This window comes from Volvox carteri (genome assembly GCF_000143455.1).
Source record: "Volvox carteri f. nagariensis unplaced genomic scaffold VOLCAscaffold_29, whole genome shotgun sequence".
Taxonomy (NCBI): Eukaryota; Viridiplantae; Chlorophyta; class Chlorophyceae; order Chlamydomonadales; family Volvocaceae; genus Volvox; species Volvox carteri.
Genome location: NW_003307572.1, coordinates 105,490 through 121,726, shown reverse-complemented (window position 1 = coordinate 121,726; position 16,237 = coordinate 105,490). Strand labels below are relative to the sequence as shown.

Genomic DNA, 16,237 nt, shown 5'->3' with positions numbered 1-16,237 from the left:
GAGGGAGGGTGTCATAGGGGGCTTGGAAACGCCGGCACTCCGGGACATGGGCGCGTCCAAAAGGCACCCGTGTAACCTTGTAAGACGGGTAGTGCTTTTCCCATGTCAGTTGTCAGTTGTCAGTCAGCGACATCAGTGAAACCGTGTTGTGTGTTGTGTCCTAGCAGCCTGCTCTGTCGCAGCCTCTAGTAGCCCGCTGCAGCGCTTCCACTGCCCGACGGGTTCCCCGAGTGGTGCGGGAGGTGGCTATCATGCAGGTGCTGAGCTGATGCTGATGGGGGGGTGTATGATCTTGTCGTACACAGGTTGTGGAGGCTGCTTCGTCGCCCTGGCTAGTACCCCCCGCCCAGAAGCCGGGGTCTGCTGCATCACCGTCCGGGGGAGTGGCTGCAGCGGCAGCGGCAGCAGCACCAGCCTCCGGGTCGACACGCTCCCGCAGCGCACGTGGCACCGCTGGGGCTGCCGCCAAAAGCAGCACCACTCCCGCGGCCGCCGCCGCAGGCGGCAGTGGAGCAGCAGTAGCAGCAGAAGCAGTTGCAGTAGCAGCTCCTGCTGCTGCCGGCGGCACGAGCTGCCGTGGCTCCTCCTCTTCCTCCGCTGCCTCCGCCTTTGCTTCAGTTGCCGCCACTAGCCCCTCCTTGCACCCCGTGCTGCCGGCGGGGCGGAGCAAGACGACTCCCCGGGAGAGGGAGGACGCCCGGCTGCTGGCGAACAGCTCCGATGGGGCGCAGGAACAATAGAACTAGCTCGGAATGGAGGGCGTGACCGGAGGGGGGGGGGCCTCCTTGGGCTTGGGCTTGGGCTCCGGCGAAATGCTACTGCTACTGCTGCTGCGACTGCAACTTCTACTATTGCTACTGCTGCAGCCTGCGGGGTTTGGGTCCTTGAGTGGGAGAGCTGAGACGGGGGGGGAGGGGGAGGGGGAGGGGGGTGAGCAATTGCTGCTGGTTGCGGTGATAATGAGTGTTAGGGCGGCATCTGATGATGATTCTGTCAAGTAAACAGTTTTTTCACTTGTCACAGTGAACTATTGCATGTATTACTAAATAATTTTCTCTGCGGTTGTCGTCACGGCGGCATCCAGAAGCAACAACCTGTGGTGTATATATACATATATACATATTAAGTGCATAACGTTGTATGGCCAGACGTGGCTAGAGACGTGGTGAGAAATGGCCACACACAGCCGGGGTCCACAGCAGCCGACCAGGAAACAGGTGCACCCGGCCTAGGTGCACTAACACGCGCCTGTTCCACCACCACCACCACCACCACGCACCTATTCATCCATCTATCATCTATTTTTGGACGCGATCGCTGTGTACGACAACAGCTATGTAAACATGGAACCCAAAAACGGCCTGGAACAACGTTTCTGCGGTGCTTGGAGCGGCTAGAGGGGCCACGAAGGGTGTCTGTAAGTACGTACATATGTATATATGTACGCACGTATGTATGTATATATGTGCGTGTGTGTGTGTGTGAAAATGGACTCGGCAGGGAGGTGCAGCGGCTGTGGCGGCTTACATTTGTATTGTAGGGGGGGGGGAAGTGGAAGAGGAAGGGGAAGAGGGAGGGAGGGGGCGTGGGCGGGTCGTGGCGCCGCATGTCAGAGCGGCGGTGAGGCCTCTCTCCGCTTTCCCTCCTGTGTGCTGCGTTGCTGGTCCGTTGGTTGACGGATTCCGCAATGTACCGAAATGTACTTTTTGGAGTTGGGGGAAACTTCCCGGGTTGCTGTCGTTGCTGTTGCTGTTGCTGTTGTTGTTGTTGTTGTCTGTGTTGTCTGTTCGGGCGCTTACGAAGACTGTCGGAGAGGGTAGGGGTTGCAGCGCGATGTGTGCGTGTGCGTTTTTCTGCGTGCGTGTGTGTGTGTGTGTGTGTGTGTATGATTGGTGTGGAGAGCGGGAGAGAGAATGGGGAGATTGAGAAGGGAGCGAGAGCGCGACACCTCGCGGGGGAAGAGCTGTGAGAACTGTTGGGGACGGCGGTGGCCATCGTCAGCAGCGGCTTGTTGGCGGTTGCTTTGATCGCTGGTTGGAGTCGTACACTTACACCGCACGCACTCTCACACACACACACACACACACGCATGCATGCATGCACACATACATACATGGACTGGATTGGGGTTGTTTCTGGACATCGCGGGGATCGCTGGGCAGCCCCGTCGCGTGTGTGCGTATGCGTGTGTGTATGTGTGTGTATGTGTGTGTGGGGGGGGGCGGTTACGGCCAACTGCCGCTCCGCCGTGCTCTGTGATAAGGGAGTTATTGCCCGGGGTGCTACCGGTTTTACAGACGAAAGAAGTGACTTTCAGAATTGACCGAGAGGGCGGTGAAAGGCGACGGAAAATACCCAAAAGGGGAATATTGGGAAATGTGATTAGGCTGTCCGTGCGCTTCTGAGGTGCTCGTCGTTCATGAGATAGCGTTGCGTGTGTAACACCTCAACACCTGAGTCATACTAGCGCAGTGCGCGCAGACCCCCCGTCGCGCCCTTACAGAGCAGCTCATCAGCTGGGTGCTTGACATGGCTGGTGGGTGCGCGGCATGTGTGTATAACTGTTGTATGTGTGTGTGTATGTGTGTTAACGTGATAATGATTTACTGAGCTGCGGAGGTGAGAAGGCAGGAGGGAATATGTATTGAGCTGCACGCCATGCGTCGTGTGCGTGGGTGCGAGGTTTTAGCGAGCGAGCGAGCGAGCGAGTATGGGCCGTATGGGCCGTATGGGCCCAGACGGCTAGCGGTTGCACCCAACGGCGCAGTAGTTGTTCCGAAGCGACGAGGGTCCTGGGTGTTGTACTACAGCTCTCATGCCCAGGGAGGCACGGACGGTTGTACGATGTGTATCTGACGTGGACAGACGGATTGTCGGTCACGTGGCACATGTCTCGAGATGTGCGTGTGTGTATGTTTGTGTGTTTGTGTCTTGTAAGGGTAAAGGGCGCTTAGAGTGGCGCTCTTGCAGCGCCAGTCAGGGGTAGCGGAGAGGTGCCGGTGGGTTTTACTGTTGTGTTGTACGGCACTTCATCACCACACACGTACTGAACAACAAGAAGATCCACCGCATGTTGCTCATCCCCCGTTACGCATTCCGGCCAACGCGGTGTATTAGGCCTTTGGAGTATATGCACCGATTACGATTCCCCGTCACCCTTTTGAGGAATCCGCAGAAATCGGCATAAAATGTGTTCACTCGCAAGACAACCAACAGCCGCTGAAGAGTTCCAGTCCAACCCGCGAACCTCTCCCAGACACTAAATCTGTAATCCAGACCAGCGTGCTCTGTCGTATATACGTAGTTCATCCATTCCGCGACATCTAGTACCGCACGTAGTGCCGTACAGCCCCTCTCCGTAACTTCTGCCCGTCTGCTGCAGCACCGTGCCCCACGCCACCGAGTGAGTCGCCGTCCGCCTCCCCCCCCCGCCAGCCAGCACCTGCAGCCCCTTGCACCGCTTGATCAGGCGCTGTACGGCGTCATAACCCAGACCCTGATCCGTCATGAACAGCCGCCGCAACCCGGGCAGCGCACCCCCACGCGAGATTGCGCCCATCTGTTACAGCCGCGGCCTCCCACTTGGGAAAGCCCTCTGAACGTCTGACGCCTCCTCCTCCTCCTCCCCCTCCTCCTCCTTCTCCTCCTCCTCCTCAGAACCCCAGGTGGACTAGCCGAGGGGTGTGTGACAGCACACTGGCCCCGTCTGCGTCCACTCCTCGAGACCACCCTTCTTTACATCTTCTTTACATGTAGTATGTAACATGACCTGAATGCCTAAATAAGACACGCACGCGCGGGTGTGGCCCCACTCGTCAGCACAGTCCGTTACAGAGACACCGACACGCAGGGATCCCCCCCTGCACCCGCACGAACCACATCATCAGCTTTCCCCCGGAGACTAGCGACCCGCTCCACTACACCCCACTCCGCAGCCAGACTGTCCCCAGAATACCCCCGCCGCCGCCCCCGCCGCTCCGCGCCACTCCGCTGCTATACGTGCCGGCGCCGGAGGTGATGGTGGCGGCCGCCAATCTTCCTCCGCAACCCCGGGGGGCAGCAGCATCAGCGGTAGCTTGGTATGAAGACCACGGACAGCCCTGTGTGTGTGTGTGTGTGTGTGTGTTCGGCAGGACGGGTGCTGGGTTATTGCGCCTGTGGGAGAAGATGACACTCGCATAGCATAGCATCACCGAACGGAGCTGCTTCACCACATGTCCGCCACCCCGCCCCACTCCACTCCACTCCACTCCACTCCACCCCACCCCGCCCCGCCCCTACCCCACATAAAGGGTCCGCAGAGCAATCAGGTTCGTGAACCAGATGATGGGTCGCCGTCCACCTGGGGGGCTACTTCGCACGGGGACAGAGATGCCGTGGGTTCAGCCCTCCTCAGCCAACCCTTCCGAGCGTTAGCTCGCCCCCTCCTCAGTCGAGCACTCCACGCCACTCCACTCCACTCCACGCCAGCAAAGCAAGAGGGCTCTCCTTAGGGCCCTCGTCACGGCCCCCCACGGCGACTCCTCGGCCGCTCAACGCCGCCGCCTCCAGCACCCGCCGTGATGACGTGTCCACACACATGTCCACTTCACCCATAACCCAGGACGCGGCACGCGCACCGTAACTATCTACATTGTGAAGTGGGGCCACTTCCTCCCAGTGTGGCTGAGGTCAGGGTGAGGGCCCCATGGTGCGGTTCGATCTGGCTGGGATGGGGTGGGGTGGGGTGGGATGAGACTCCCCCCGAGTGCCCTTCTTCGCTTTGAGAGCGACCTCGGGTTCGGGTTCAGTTTGTGGTCGGTGTGTGTGCTGTGTGTGGGGGGCAGGGGGTGACCTCCAGGCGCCTACCCCCCCTCCTCCCCCTCCTCCTCCTTTTAAGGGGAAAGGGGGCCCCCACGTTCAACGTCGCAGGATGGGGGGCAACACTCGCGCCACACGGCGTATCGTGAGGGAGGTGCGCTCACCACCGCGGGCCAGCCTCGTACCCGGGGACAAGCCGTGCATGTCCAAGTTGGCTACGGACTCATCCAGAAGTTCCTCAGAAACCTGCAACAGCAGCATACGTTGGCTTGCACATACATACGTACAACGCAGGGACAGGAGACGAGAAGTTTCATGGACGTGAAGGACGGGTGAGCACTCAGCAGGAGATCACGGCTGCTGGTATGTGGTGGAACACGCGGTGGATGACCCCTCCACCGACTGCTGCTGCAACGAGAACATTCTAAATATACTAATATCACTATTTGCTGTGGTTCTTGGGGGGGTGTCGGCAATCTTCCCACATCCTCAACAAGGAAGGGGGGGGGGAGACGAGCCACGAACAAGTGAAGCTGGCGGTACAAAAGCCCTCAGCCTTTAGGGTTGGGTCCGTGCTGGGTAAGGTAGGGTGGGGTCCGGGGTCCCTCGTCCTCACACCCGACCTCCACCACCACCGTCACCACCACCACCGTCACCGCCATAACCACCGTTTCAAAGCTATTATCAGTCCGCACCACCCGCAGCTCCCCCAGGCAGCACCTCGTCAATGCTGTGCAGGCAATCCGTGAAGGCCTCATCCCTGAACACCACCAGACTGCGAGGCTGCAGCAGCAAGGAGACGTTGTAGCTGGAGCGGCGGGAGCAGTCGCCACCAGGGGGGCAGTCCCCGTCGCCGTAGGGCCCCTCATGGGGGTGCAGGACTATGGCAGGTGCTGGTGTTGGTGTGTTTGCAGGTGCAGCTGATGCATCTTCGGGCCTGGCCGCAGCAGCGTCTGAAGTGTGCCCCCCGTCTGCGTCTTGATCCTCTTGATCCTCTTGATCCTGTAGCGGCTGTGGCTGCTGCAGTCGCAGATGCAGCTCCCCCTGGTGCTCCGATTGGCCCGGAGACTGGCAGCAGCGGGTGTGGGCTGCTACCGGTGGGAGGCCACCGCAGCCACCGCAGCCACCTTCCGTCGCCGCCGCCGCGCCCCCCGCCGCCGCCGCGGCGAGGTCACCTGCGGGATTGTGAGGACGAGTGTGCAGAAAATGTTGGAATACAGTATTCAAGATTGCTCCCGTGCGGGTCGCAACAGTTGGGCCGTATCGACACGTATCAGATGTATTTGCAAATGAAGCAATCGAGAGCGAAAGGGGAAGCAATTGCAAGGTGTCGTAAATGACACGGAGCAGCACGACTGAGCACTGGTCACCTGAGTGCAGGTCAGTCGGTCCATAGCGGGGGCAGGTCATCGCATGGCACGAAAGCAGCAGTAGTGATAGGGACCACATGAACCCAATGAAGGTCCGAAACCCGAAGTGCGCCTAGTTCCCTTCCGTGTCCCCCGGCTGCCGCCGGCCCCCTACCTTCAGGCCGGGGCTTTCTCCGAAACCGCAGTACGGCAGGTGCTCCGAGGGAGAGGATGGCCACCACTGGATGATATGCCGGGCCATCCTCGTGGGGCTGCAGATACATACATACATACATACATACATACATACATACATACATACATACATACATACATACATACATACATACATACAGGCATACACGTACATACAGGCATACACGTACATACGGGCGTTTTTCAAAGTGCACCCAAAAGCACACGAGGCATATCGAGAGCAACGCAAGCAATGCACGGAGGGCTTGTATCATGTCGCGAAAGGAATGTGGTTGTAGGCTCTTAGGAGATGATGTGCGTCGCTGCCATTCCGATGACTTCCACACCAAACGACCCCGCCGTAGAAACCCAAACGTAACGTAACGAACCCCCAGCACCTGTTCCAGGCGCTAGTCGCCCCACCCACATGCTGCTCAGCCCCTCCCCCTCCCCCCCACCCCCCGATGTTGCTGCCCCTCCCCACGCACCGCACATACATACATACATCCGCCCACAGACCTCACAACCCCACAAGACCCCCTCAACACCCGCCCACCATGATGCCCTCCCCCGGCATGTACGAATTGATGAGCACGTGGTTGGGAGGTTTGCCGCCGTACATCCCTCCATCGCCGCCATCTGCTGCAAGCCTGGTCAGCAGCGGCTGCAGCCAGCTGGGCAGTGGCGAGGGAATAAGGCCCTTGGCGTGCACCACTCCACCGAGGTTCTGGAGCCGCCGGCCCGACAGCTGTCCCCGCCGTGAAGAGCGGCATCCAAACCCCCACCCCCCGGGGAGAACACGTGGGAATGGATTCGGGGAAATAGTCGGAAGCCCCAGGAAATGTGGACGGGTGGTTGGGCGGTCGGGAGGGTCCTTATCTTCTCAAAAATCCTTATCTCGGAATTTTTATCTTCTCAGAAATGTGTCCTCCACGGCAACAATGGCCGTGCCGCAGTGCAGGAGTGAAGGGAGGAGGGGAGCTGGCCTGTGGTCCGAGGTTGGCTTAGTGGCAGCAGGTGTGCTTCCCGCACCTTTCAGGCGTGCGCACCTGAACCCACTTGGCCTTGGAAGCCCGGACTTCCCGCAGCAGCGCGGACTCCTGCTCCGGAGTCACGTACTCTGGCAGCTGAGGCGGAGAGGGTGTCATGCAAAGAGGGAAACGGACGACGGACGGTTTCATGTTATGTTGTGTTACAAGCTCACGAGAGCTAATTCTAATTCTCAGACGAGCAGGAGGCTCATGGACCGCAAGTTCTAGCGTACTTAAAAATAAGGAAGAAACAAAAAAGGAAAAAAGAAGAAAAAGGGTTTATGAACCCAATCTGCGAGAGAAAACAGTAACTAGAGTAAGCGCTTACTACTCGGCTATCAGCGTGCGTCGCCTCATCCAAAAAATGTTCTGTACAATCTGCGCGAGTCCGCGCTGATCATCTATCTCCGCGGCAGATCTCATGTTAGGCACGGAGGCTTGATGTCATCCTGGCATACATCTAGGGGTTGAGGAGCCGTTCCCGTAGGTCGTTGTAGGCGGGACACTCGACAGCAACATGTGAAACTCATCTTTTACTGCATTATTGTTGCCACAAACCCTACACCAGCGCTCTTGGCGCTACTGACCGCCGGGTCGGCTAACCTCCAAAGGCCACGCTCTTAAGCGAAACCGCGCCAGTGACTTCGCAGGGACGTAGCACGTCGTGTGTTTAGGGGTTCCTATCCAATGGGCATGCCGGCACATCTTAACCCCTGGTTTACCATTGTCCGACACAAATTCCCGGGGTGTAGTGATAAGACCTTTTACCAGGTCCAGATGCAGTTCCGGGAAGAGTGCCCAGAGCACCTGAGACCCCTTAGGATCATGGCGCCCCAGTTGATGGCCTGATAATCAGAACGCACTGCAAGACGTATCTCCTCACGCAAAACATTGTGAACACAGTCCCCTGCAAGGATAACCCTGTTCCAAAAACGTTAAACAAGTGAGGCCCAGTGAAGGTGGAGGGGCCAATAACCAAGCTCCCTAAACAACACACGATTAGCCGGTATATCCCCTAACCCAGAAAGATGCTTCAGGAACGTGCAATGCAGCTCGACCGTGCGATTTCCGAGAGATCTTTCGAAGTGGCAGGACCGCCCACGCGCTGTCGGGTGGTCGTTTAACGACCTGGAGAATAAATTGCGGTCCCCACACCTGGACACCATATAATAGAATGGATCTAATTCGCACTTCAAAACACTTGAGCGCCATCTTAGGTAGAAACAGTTCCGCAGCTTGGCTATCAGGGCATGTGTGGCTCGCTGCCCCGCACTAAATAGCTCGTCAGTGCAGGATTCGAAAGAGGCATCCGGCCCGTTATGAAGCCGTAAATACGTAGCCCTGCCATGACGGACGGAAAAGGTCAGCGGGCACGGCACCGCCGTGACCGCTGTCTGCTGGACGCGAGCACGAACATTTCCAAAACTGTAATCCATAAACTACAAATGTATTTTCTTGGTGTGTAAGGACTCACGTAGAAAAGGCTGGGCAGGTGGGGCGCGACCTGATGCTGCCGGTACCATTCCGAGGCCGATTCAACGCTCCAATCAACGCCCTCCATTGCAATGTATTCATTAAAGTCCCAGGAAGATGGTGAAGGGCTTACCCGACCGGGTGAGTCACGAAGGAGTTTAACTTAAACTAGTAATAATCGACCATTTGGCGCAATCGAGAATTTACCGTCAAGGAGTATTGGTTCTTTCTTGCCCTCTCCGCAAATAAAATTGAGGTCATGAATTCGCGTATAATCTGGGCTGCTTGGGCAAGGTGCTATCAAGGGTTTCAACAGACTAACAGACTAACGGCAACAGAATGCATTACGATAATGAAACGCGGCCAGAGCCCATGTGGATACACGACAACTCACTGGCACCCGATAAACAGAGGCAAAAGTGCAGAAATCAACGGATTCGCTGAAAAAGCAAGGCCATGTCCCTGTTGCTGCAAATGGATCTTGCTGACTGTGCTCGTGCTTCAGCTGCTGTGCGGCCTCCAGCCCCCTCCCTCCAACACCCATGCCTCAATGGGGGTCCAAGGGCCAAGGCCCTTGGCTTCAGGCAGGTAAAGGCAGGCCCGCCGTGGCCGATTCGGCCTTGCAACCGGTCATAAAAACAAGATGTGCATCTCAACCAGCAGGCGCCGCTCCAAACATCATATACAGTTCGCACCATCTTCGGCACCTATGTGCTTAACTAGACGGCCTCCGAATGCCATGCGTGGCTTGCTAAGGTCCTCCTCCCCCCCCCTCCAAAACTCCCCAAACGAATATCGTGAAAACTTAGCTGGTTTGAAATGCGCTTCGTCTCAAATGGTGAATGGTGTGAGCCATGTCGTGCGCGCAAGCATGGAGGGTTTGGCCCTTCGCAAGTTTGAAGTCATCTCAGTCGTTGATGGTGGACGAGCGTTCAACGCACAGCGATACCTAAGACGGCAGTCGTAGTCTTTATGGGAGATATGCCCGCTCGGCACCCAGTATGACACTGGTCGACCATGGCGTTTGCCGGCGCGTCGGCTGGCGGAGATTGCCGGACGCTCGCATCTTGAACCGTAAACCAGACTGATGCATGCGCCTGTTGCTAGATGGTTTTCGGTGTGCTATCCTCTGACGTTTGAGGAAACCGCGCCAGCGCAAACAATGGGGCTTAATCTGAAACTGTCGTGCAGCTTTCCTTCGCGAGACTGATAAACGTCTGAGATTCCAGTAACGGAGGTCGCAAGAGCCAGAACTCTGCGTTTAACAGAACGCTTAGAATGCGCGTATGAATCCAGGCCAAAAGCTATGGGTTTCCGGTAGGCATGGAGGGCCGGCTAGCGCCGGCGTAACATATTGTTGGCAACGTTGGGAAAATTTCTATCGCAGTCTTATAATACAACAGGTGGAGTATTTTATGCAGAATTTTTTGCTATGGTTGGTTCGTCAACGATGATGCATAACACGGTCTGATTGTATTCGCCACCGGCGAGGGGTAACGAATGTTCCTGCACGAAGGTGGGCACTTGGTAGGAGCAGGATAGAAGCATAAGTGATCATTCCATCCTTAGACATGCACCAATAGATTTTTACAGCACACAAGTCTACTGGAACGGGGAAGTTAGGACAGAGAGCTGGGATGTTAAGCCGGGAAACCACCTAAATGGCGTTGCAGACTCGTTTATTTGTGAACATGGCTTATTCCCCAATCAGATGTCCGATACTATCAGTTCATACGGGTTACCGCGGATAGAACCTTTTGGAATGGCGCAACACAGAGCCGTAACGAGTACGGCAATTCACAAAGCGCATGTTTTCATTCAAACACCGTGAGGTACATGCCACAAATACGCTGTTTGCTATCCTTGTGTTTAGCTATCCTGCCATCTTTAATAACCAATCATGTGGTGCGCGGTTACAAAACAGCTTTCACGGACACGTCTTACAAACTTTGCCAAGGCCCTGACTGTATTCATCCTTGGACTGCTTTTAACATGGGCAGCCTTTTCTTATCAACGTAAGGCATTGCTGTAAAGCAGGATACGATGGTGATGAGTTTTTCCAAGGAGGTGGCTCCTTCCTGTTTTTCATTCTCTCTAGTATGCGGAGATGTGTCCTTAATTTATTTTATCTCCCTGCCGTAAAAAGCTGAGGCAGGCGTGTAGCACAAAAATGTACTTCCCCTGGGATTTGAGTCCAGACGGATTCCCCCTACCCTTCCGACATACAGAGCGGAATTCGGATGGCCATCAACGTCATGCTATGCCGATTTTGCTTATGACTTCGTCTGTGGACTCATCATCGGCGTCAAAGCCCGTCAAGGGCGATGCAACAAGCTGGCTGGCCATGGGAGGGTTATCAAAAGGAGCACAAAGGACGACGCTTTCAAGCGAAAAGGAGCTAAGCCCAAATGAAGTAGGTATTGTAAGTCAAGTAGGAGCAATAAGCAGTAGCCGTGCGAGACGTGCTGTAAAGTTAGCATCACCTGAATTGCATTAATCTTCATTCTGTTGCACTGTCTCATAACATGCTGGACAGTTCAAGAAGAATGGCGTTGGTGCATGGTTGCGAGATGCTGAAAACTTACAACGGGAACATTTTGCAGGTGGCCTCAAAACTTGGCCCACTGGGAACCACGGAAGCATAGGATGGGCAGTTTCCGAGAGGGATTGCCTTGGTATGCAATTATTGCAAATGGGATGATTTTGCAGCTTCACGTAAACCTGTCCCATCCGCGGCCTCTTATGTGTAGAGCTCAGCGGATGAGGAAGCCGACCTCCAGCTGGCGCTCCGGGTCATCAACAGCTACGACCCCGACAAGACCAAGCCGAAACCTGTCACCTGGGTTGCGTAGTGCTGATGCCTATGAACCCCAGCGCTTATGCGTGCGTTCTTTCCTGCGTGCGGGAAAGATGAAACCAGCGGGCCTGATCGGGCTGGCTTAGGGCTTAGGCAGAACAAACACGAGCGATTAAAAAAACGGTGCCAATTTACATGCACCCGTTATTAGTACATACGTGGGCATATGCATTGGACATTGACCTTCACGCAGCAGGTGACCATTTCATGTGCGCATCCCGGCGCGTGTGTCCCGTCCCTGAAGCCATTCTGACTCAGGTTTGGTGGGACCTGTCGTCTTTTCCAATGCGCAGCGAGACCAGGAGCGAAGCTGTAATGCTTCGCCCTTAAGTAACACGATAGGTTGTAGAGCGTTGTGGATGCCCGCCCTGAGGGGGTCTGAAGCTGTATCTGTGCTGCCCGCTTGCTGCAATGGCAGGGATGTCCCTGCCGTTCTTCGAAATTGGTGTAAGACCGCAGCAGGAGGCTTCTCTCTAGGATAGTTAGATGGGGACAGGGACGGCCACACAGCGTTGGAGGCAGGTCGATAGGTGGACGTTACGTCACAGGGAAGGGTGCCAAGTACAAAATGCATTTTCGTAGCATGCAGCAGGTAGCTCGTGCATTTTTATGAAACGTAATTGCGTGAGAGGATTTGTAATTTAGTTTCATTTGGCTGTGATGGATGTGTTAGTGGCATAGAGAGGGAGACGCATGAACAACACTTCAGCCCCTCCTTTCTTGGGCACTTAACCTTGGTGGTAGGTCGACTAGTGCGGGAGGTTGTAGTGGTAACGAACATAGGCTAGATATGCTGTATAGATTTTTTGCCGCTATGTCGCGAAGTGGTGTTTGATTTTCTGGGAGGTCCGCGTGATGTCCAACTGTCTCTTAATTACTGGAGGAAGAAGAGGATGCCGTGGCGCTTGTGAGGCTGAGGTTGCGTAGTGGTGGGGACGCGCCCAGTGCGCTGGTAAGCAGTGGTAATTTCGCTTTTGGCAGATGAGTGCGATCATCCTGTGCGGCCATTCCGCATAGTCAGGCAAGGCTGCTCAGGCTCGTTTCCGTTTTGCGCGCACCTGTGCGCCGGCATGTAGATATGGCGTGAACAGGCTACCTTAAGCCGTCACCATAATCCCATATAACGAGTTCAGTGCTTAAATGCACAAATGGCGGGACGACACATTCATGGACGGTGTTTAGTTTATGATTTATGCACCGACATATCGTTTTGAAATTAGTTCTATCGAACGCGATCACTAGATATTGCACATACATATTGGCAGGCGGCTGGCAGATGTTAAGGTCTTACTTCTGCTCCCGGAGTGTCCGGGGGTTCAAATCCGCCTGCCGACCCCTCGGGTGTTTTGAGGAGTGTTGATTTGGGAGGTGGTCCCCCATCTTGTGGACGGTGTAGGACGTGATAATATCAACTTGCGAGCTGACCAGGAACTAAGTTGAGGCGCCGTTGATCCGCTAGATTTGGTTGGATGCTGGTGGTGAGTTGCTGAACCCAACGAATACACTCTGAAGTCGGATGGGGTGAATGGATTAGGGTGCCCCTCTCGCAGGGGAGAGCAGGGAACTGCCTCGGGAAAGGGGGCCGCTGGTGAAGCTATACCACCCTGTAACAAGATACATATTCTATTATAGTTTACCTTTTTTCTGCTAGAGCTTACGTAGCAAACGGAGGTGCGCGCCCTTGCTTTGCCCAGCTTTGTCCCCACGCTCGTTGCATCGAAGACCAGCTGCTGGTATGTGCCCTACATGCCCTACATTGCACCATTCCGCCACTAATGCTATTACATTAGTAAGGCTTGGTACCCGAGTGTATTCCGGGCACTGACCTCTTGGCTTTGGTTGCGCTGCTGGTGATTTTTTCGGACCCTTTTTCTGGTCCATGGAAAGAGACACTTCACTGGATCACACCAAATCTTGCTACGTTGAAAACTTGGCAGCACCCCAGTGGGCCTGACCAGGGAAGAGCAGGGCCGGGCATTCATTACACAATCAGACAGTGTTCGAATTATCTGGAGAGACAGCGGACCCAGGTGGCCAGGCAGTATTGGGGCCGTCCCGTCTGCTGAATATGATAATTATTTACGTCTGCAACCAACACAGCAACACATTTTAGGCCCACTGGGGTGCTGCTTGAGGTTTTTTTCCGTTGGCTTGGCAATACCAGCATCACCGTGCTCACACAATGCGATACTTGGCATCGCAAAACGTTATCAGCGAGAGTAGTAAAGAGTCCTGGCCCAGAATTGGAGCACCGATTGATAGATCGTTCGCGTGCGAGAAGCTCCTTTCGGCGCGGCCGCACACGCCCGCAACCCGCGTGCGCCAATGTGTTCTACACCAACATTGTCCACCACCAAATAAAGGTTGGTGGGAATAGTGAAAGGGGTCGGATCACTGTACCTACTGCCGGCGGGCAGTGCGGAAATAGCTCACAACACCAATCAAACTCAATACATGGTTTCTATCGAATTTTGGATCATCTCGCGCAGAGTATGTCACATATCGCAGATAGGTCGATGGACTGCCCCATCCGGTGCGTAATGCGGAAGCGACAGCTAGCAGCGGCAGCAGAACCACCAGCCACCTGCACCTTTGTATAGCAAACATTATCATCACCACAGTAAGGACCCTCTCTGCGGACAGCCCAGCTGACGGGGAAACAGCCCATGAGAAACAAACAGTCCAACAGCCCCGGGCCTGGTGCTCGAGCAGGTTTCCTGCTAGCCAGCTTAGCTGTACGTTCAGTCGATAATGAATTCCAAAGGTGGCTTACGGCTACAGCAAGCTACAGCACCTTGCCAAAGCCACCCTCTCCATTCGCACGCGAGCTGCACCTAGCTGCGACGGCGGCAAGTCCTCTTCTTCCCTAGATGGTGCTGTCTGGCCTACCTACTACCTTCTCTACCTTTCTATCCACCTGCCCTCATGGACACCCCTGTAACAGTCACTCGCCTCCAGGCATTCCTGATCACACAGCACATCCCATCCCGACGCACCGCATCAGGGTAATACCATCACCGGGCCTTAACACGGCAGCTCTGCCACCGGGTCTTGAATGAAGACTCGCTTACTAAGGCTTCTCCCCCACCTCCCTCGCCGTCCCTCACACCACCTCCAATATGCTGATCCAATCAATACTCGGGGTATCCCCGGGGGTTCACGAAATCAAAATATTGAAAGACCCTGGCCGCTCACTCTCCCACAAACCTAGGTCGATTAGCCCTACTCCCCCAGGATGCCACCTTAAAACCAAATCCAACACAAACACACACACAACACCCTTGTTGCCAGCGGACCGCCCACGCCGACAAACATACATACACGCACGTGCGCAAATGTGTCGGCACGCCATTTCACCCACCGGTGGGCAGGTCGCCGCGGTGGGTTAGAGCCAAAGAATAATACATTAAGCGCCAGGATCACTTCGTCATTGCAACTGCCGATCCTCATCCTCCGTCCTTTCCCCCCTCCTTTGCTCCTCCTAACCTCCGATAAGCAGCGTCATTAGGTTGGCGGGAGCGCCACCACATCTCATCCCATTACTGCTCCTCCCCCACCTCCCGTGACCCCACCTCCCAACCTTCCTCAAATGAGGTCGTAGTCCGGCGGCCGCGGCGACCTAGCCGGAGGTGCTGACGGCGGCGATTGCTGCCACTGCGCCTGTAGCTGCTGACGTTGTCGATCCCGTTCCGCGGTGGCGATAGAGGCGGCGATGGCGGCGTCTAGGTCGGCCTGCTCGCTGCTCTGAGCCACCGCTGCCGCCAAACTTGCCTCCTTGGCGCGACGCACGTTTTCCTCCTCAATAGACACCGCAATTGCGCGCCGCAACCGCTCTTCCTCCTCGGCCCGCGCCCGCTGGGCCTCCTCCGCTGACGACGCCGCCAACGCCGCCGCCAGAGCGGGATCTGCCGTGGCCAGCGGAACCCCCGCCACCATGCCGCCACCCAGCACCGGCACCGTATGGTAGTACGCCACTGCTGGCGTAACCGCTCCAACCATCGGCGGCGCAGGCGGCGGCGAGATGACCAGCGGAGGTGCATGGCTTCCATTGCTGTACCCATTACTGTTCCCATGACCGTTGGTGTACGGCGGCACGGTGCCCGCCGGCGGTGGCGGCGGCGGCAGGTTTTGCATGGGGATGTCATGCGTCGATACCGTCGCCGGTGGTGTGCCGGTCGCGCGGAAGCGCTTCCGCAAGTACCGCCGCCTGCCGACCCATATGGCTCCGGCACTGAGGATGAGCAGCACACCAGCCACCAGCACCGCCACACCAATGACGATCTTCTTGGTGTTGTCCGAGCTGCCGCCGCCCTCAGAGCGGTTCACCTGCGTACGTGTGTGTACGTGTGTGTGAAAGCCGCAGTCGGTCCCAGATTGGGTTGCGGGTAGGTGAGAGTGCACAGAATGGGTGGGTGTACGACTTGGCTTCTCGCTTCCACCATCAGCACCACTACCACTACCACCACTGTCATCATTACTGCTAAACCCCGGAGGGGGGAGACTGTCCAAACAGACACCCTTGCATGTCGAGA

The 16,237-nt window shown here is 56.1% G+C and overlaps 3 protein-coding genes across 3 annotated transcripts in view; 1 reads left to right on the top strand and 2 right to left on the bottom strand.

Annotated features, from left to right (window-relative positions):
* VOLCADRAFT_92959 (uncharacterized protein) overlaps nt 1-3,674 on the top strand; it is a gene marked incomplete at both ends in the record, with an annotated part of 12,204 nt that extends 8,530 nt beyond the window's left edge. Inside the window, 3 exons of the mRNA XM_002952353.1 lie at nt 2,504-2,536; nt 3,383-3,403; nt 3,658-3,674. Coding sequence (XP_002952399.1) covers nt 2,504-2,536; nt 3,383-3,403; nt 3,658-3,674 — 71 coding nt within the window. The remainder of the gene's footprint in view (nt 1-2,503; nt 2,537-3,382; nt 3,404-3,657) is intronic.
* Nucleotides 3,675-4,428: 754 nt separating this feature from the next.
* Nucleotides 4,429-8,936, bottom strand: VOLCADRAFT_92958 (uncharacterized protein; the record flags this gene model as incomplete). The annotated part of the gene is made up of 8 exons (XM_002952275.1): nt 4,429-4,628; nt 4,965-5,046; nt 5,521-5,975; nt 6,164-6,170; nt 6,325-6,366; nt 6,901-6,994; nt 7,377-7,471; nt 8,850-8,936. The coding sequence occupies 8 exons, from the start codon at nt 8,934-8,936 to the stop codon at nt 4,429-4,431; spliced, it is 1,062 nt and encodes a 353-aa protein (XP_002952321.1).
* A 6,354-nt stretch (nt 8,937-15,290) lies between these two features.
* VOLCADRAFT_92957 (uncharacterized protein) overlaps nt 15,291-16,237 on the bottom strand; it is a gene marked incomplete at both ends in the record, with an annotated part of 22,402 nt that continues 21,455 nt past the window's right edge. Inside the window, one exon of the mRNA XM_002952274.1 lies at nt 15,291-16,031. Coding sequence (XP_002952320.1) covers nt 15,291-16,031 — 741 coding nt within the window. The remainder of the gene's footprint in view (nt 16,032-16,237) is intronic.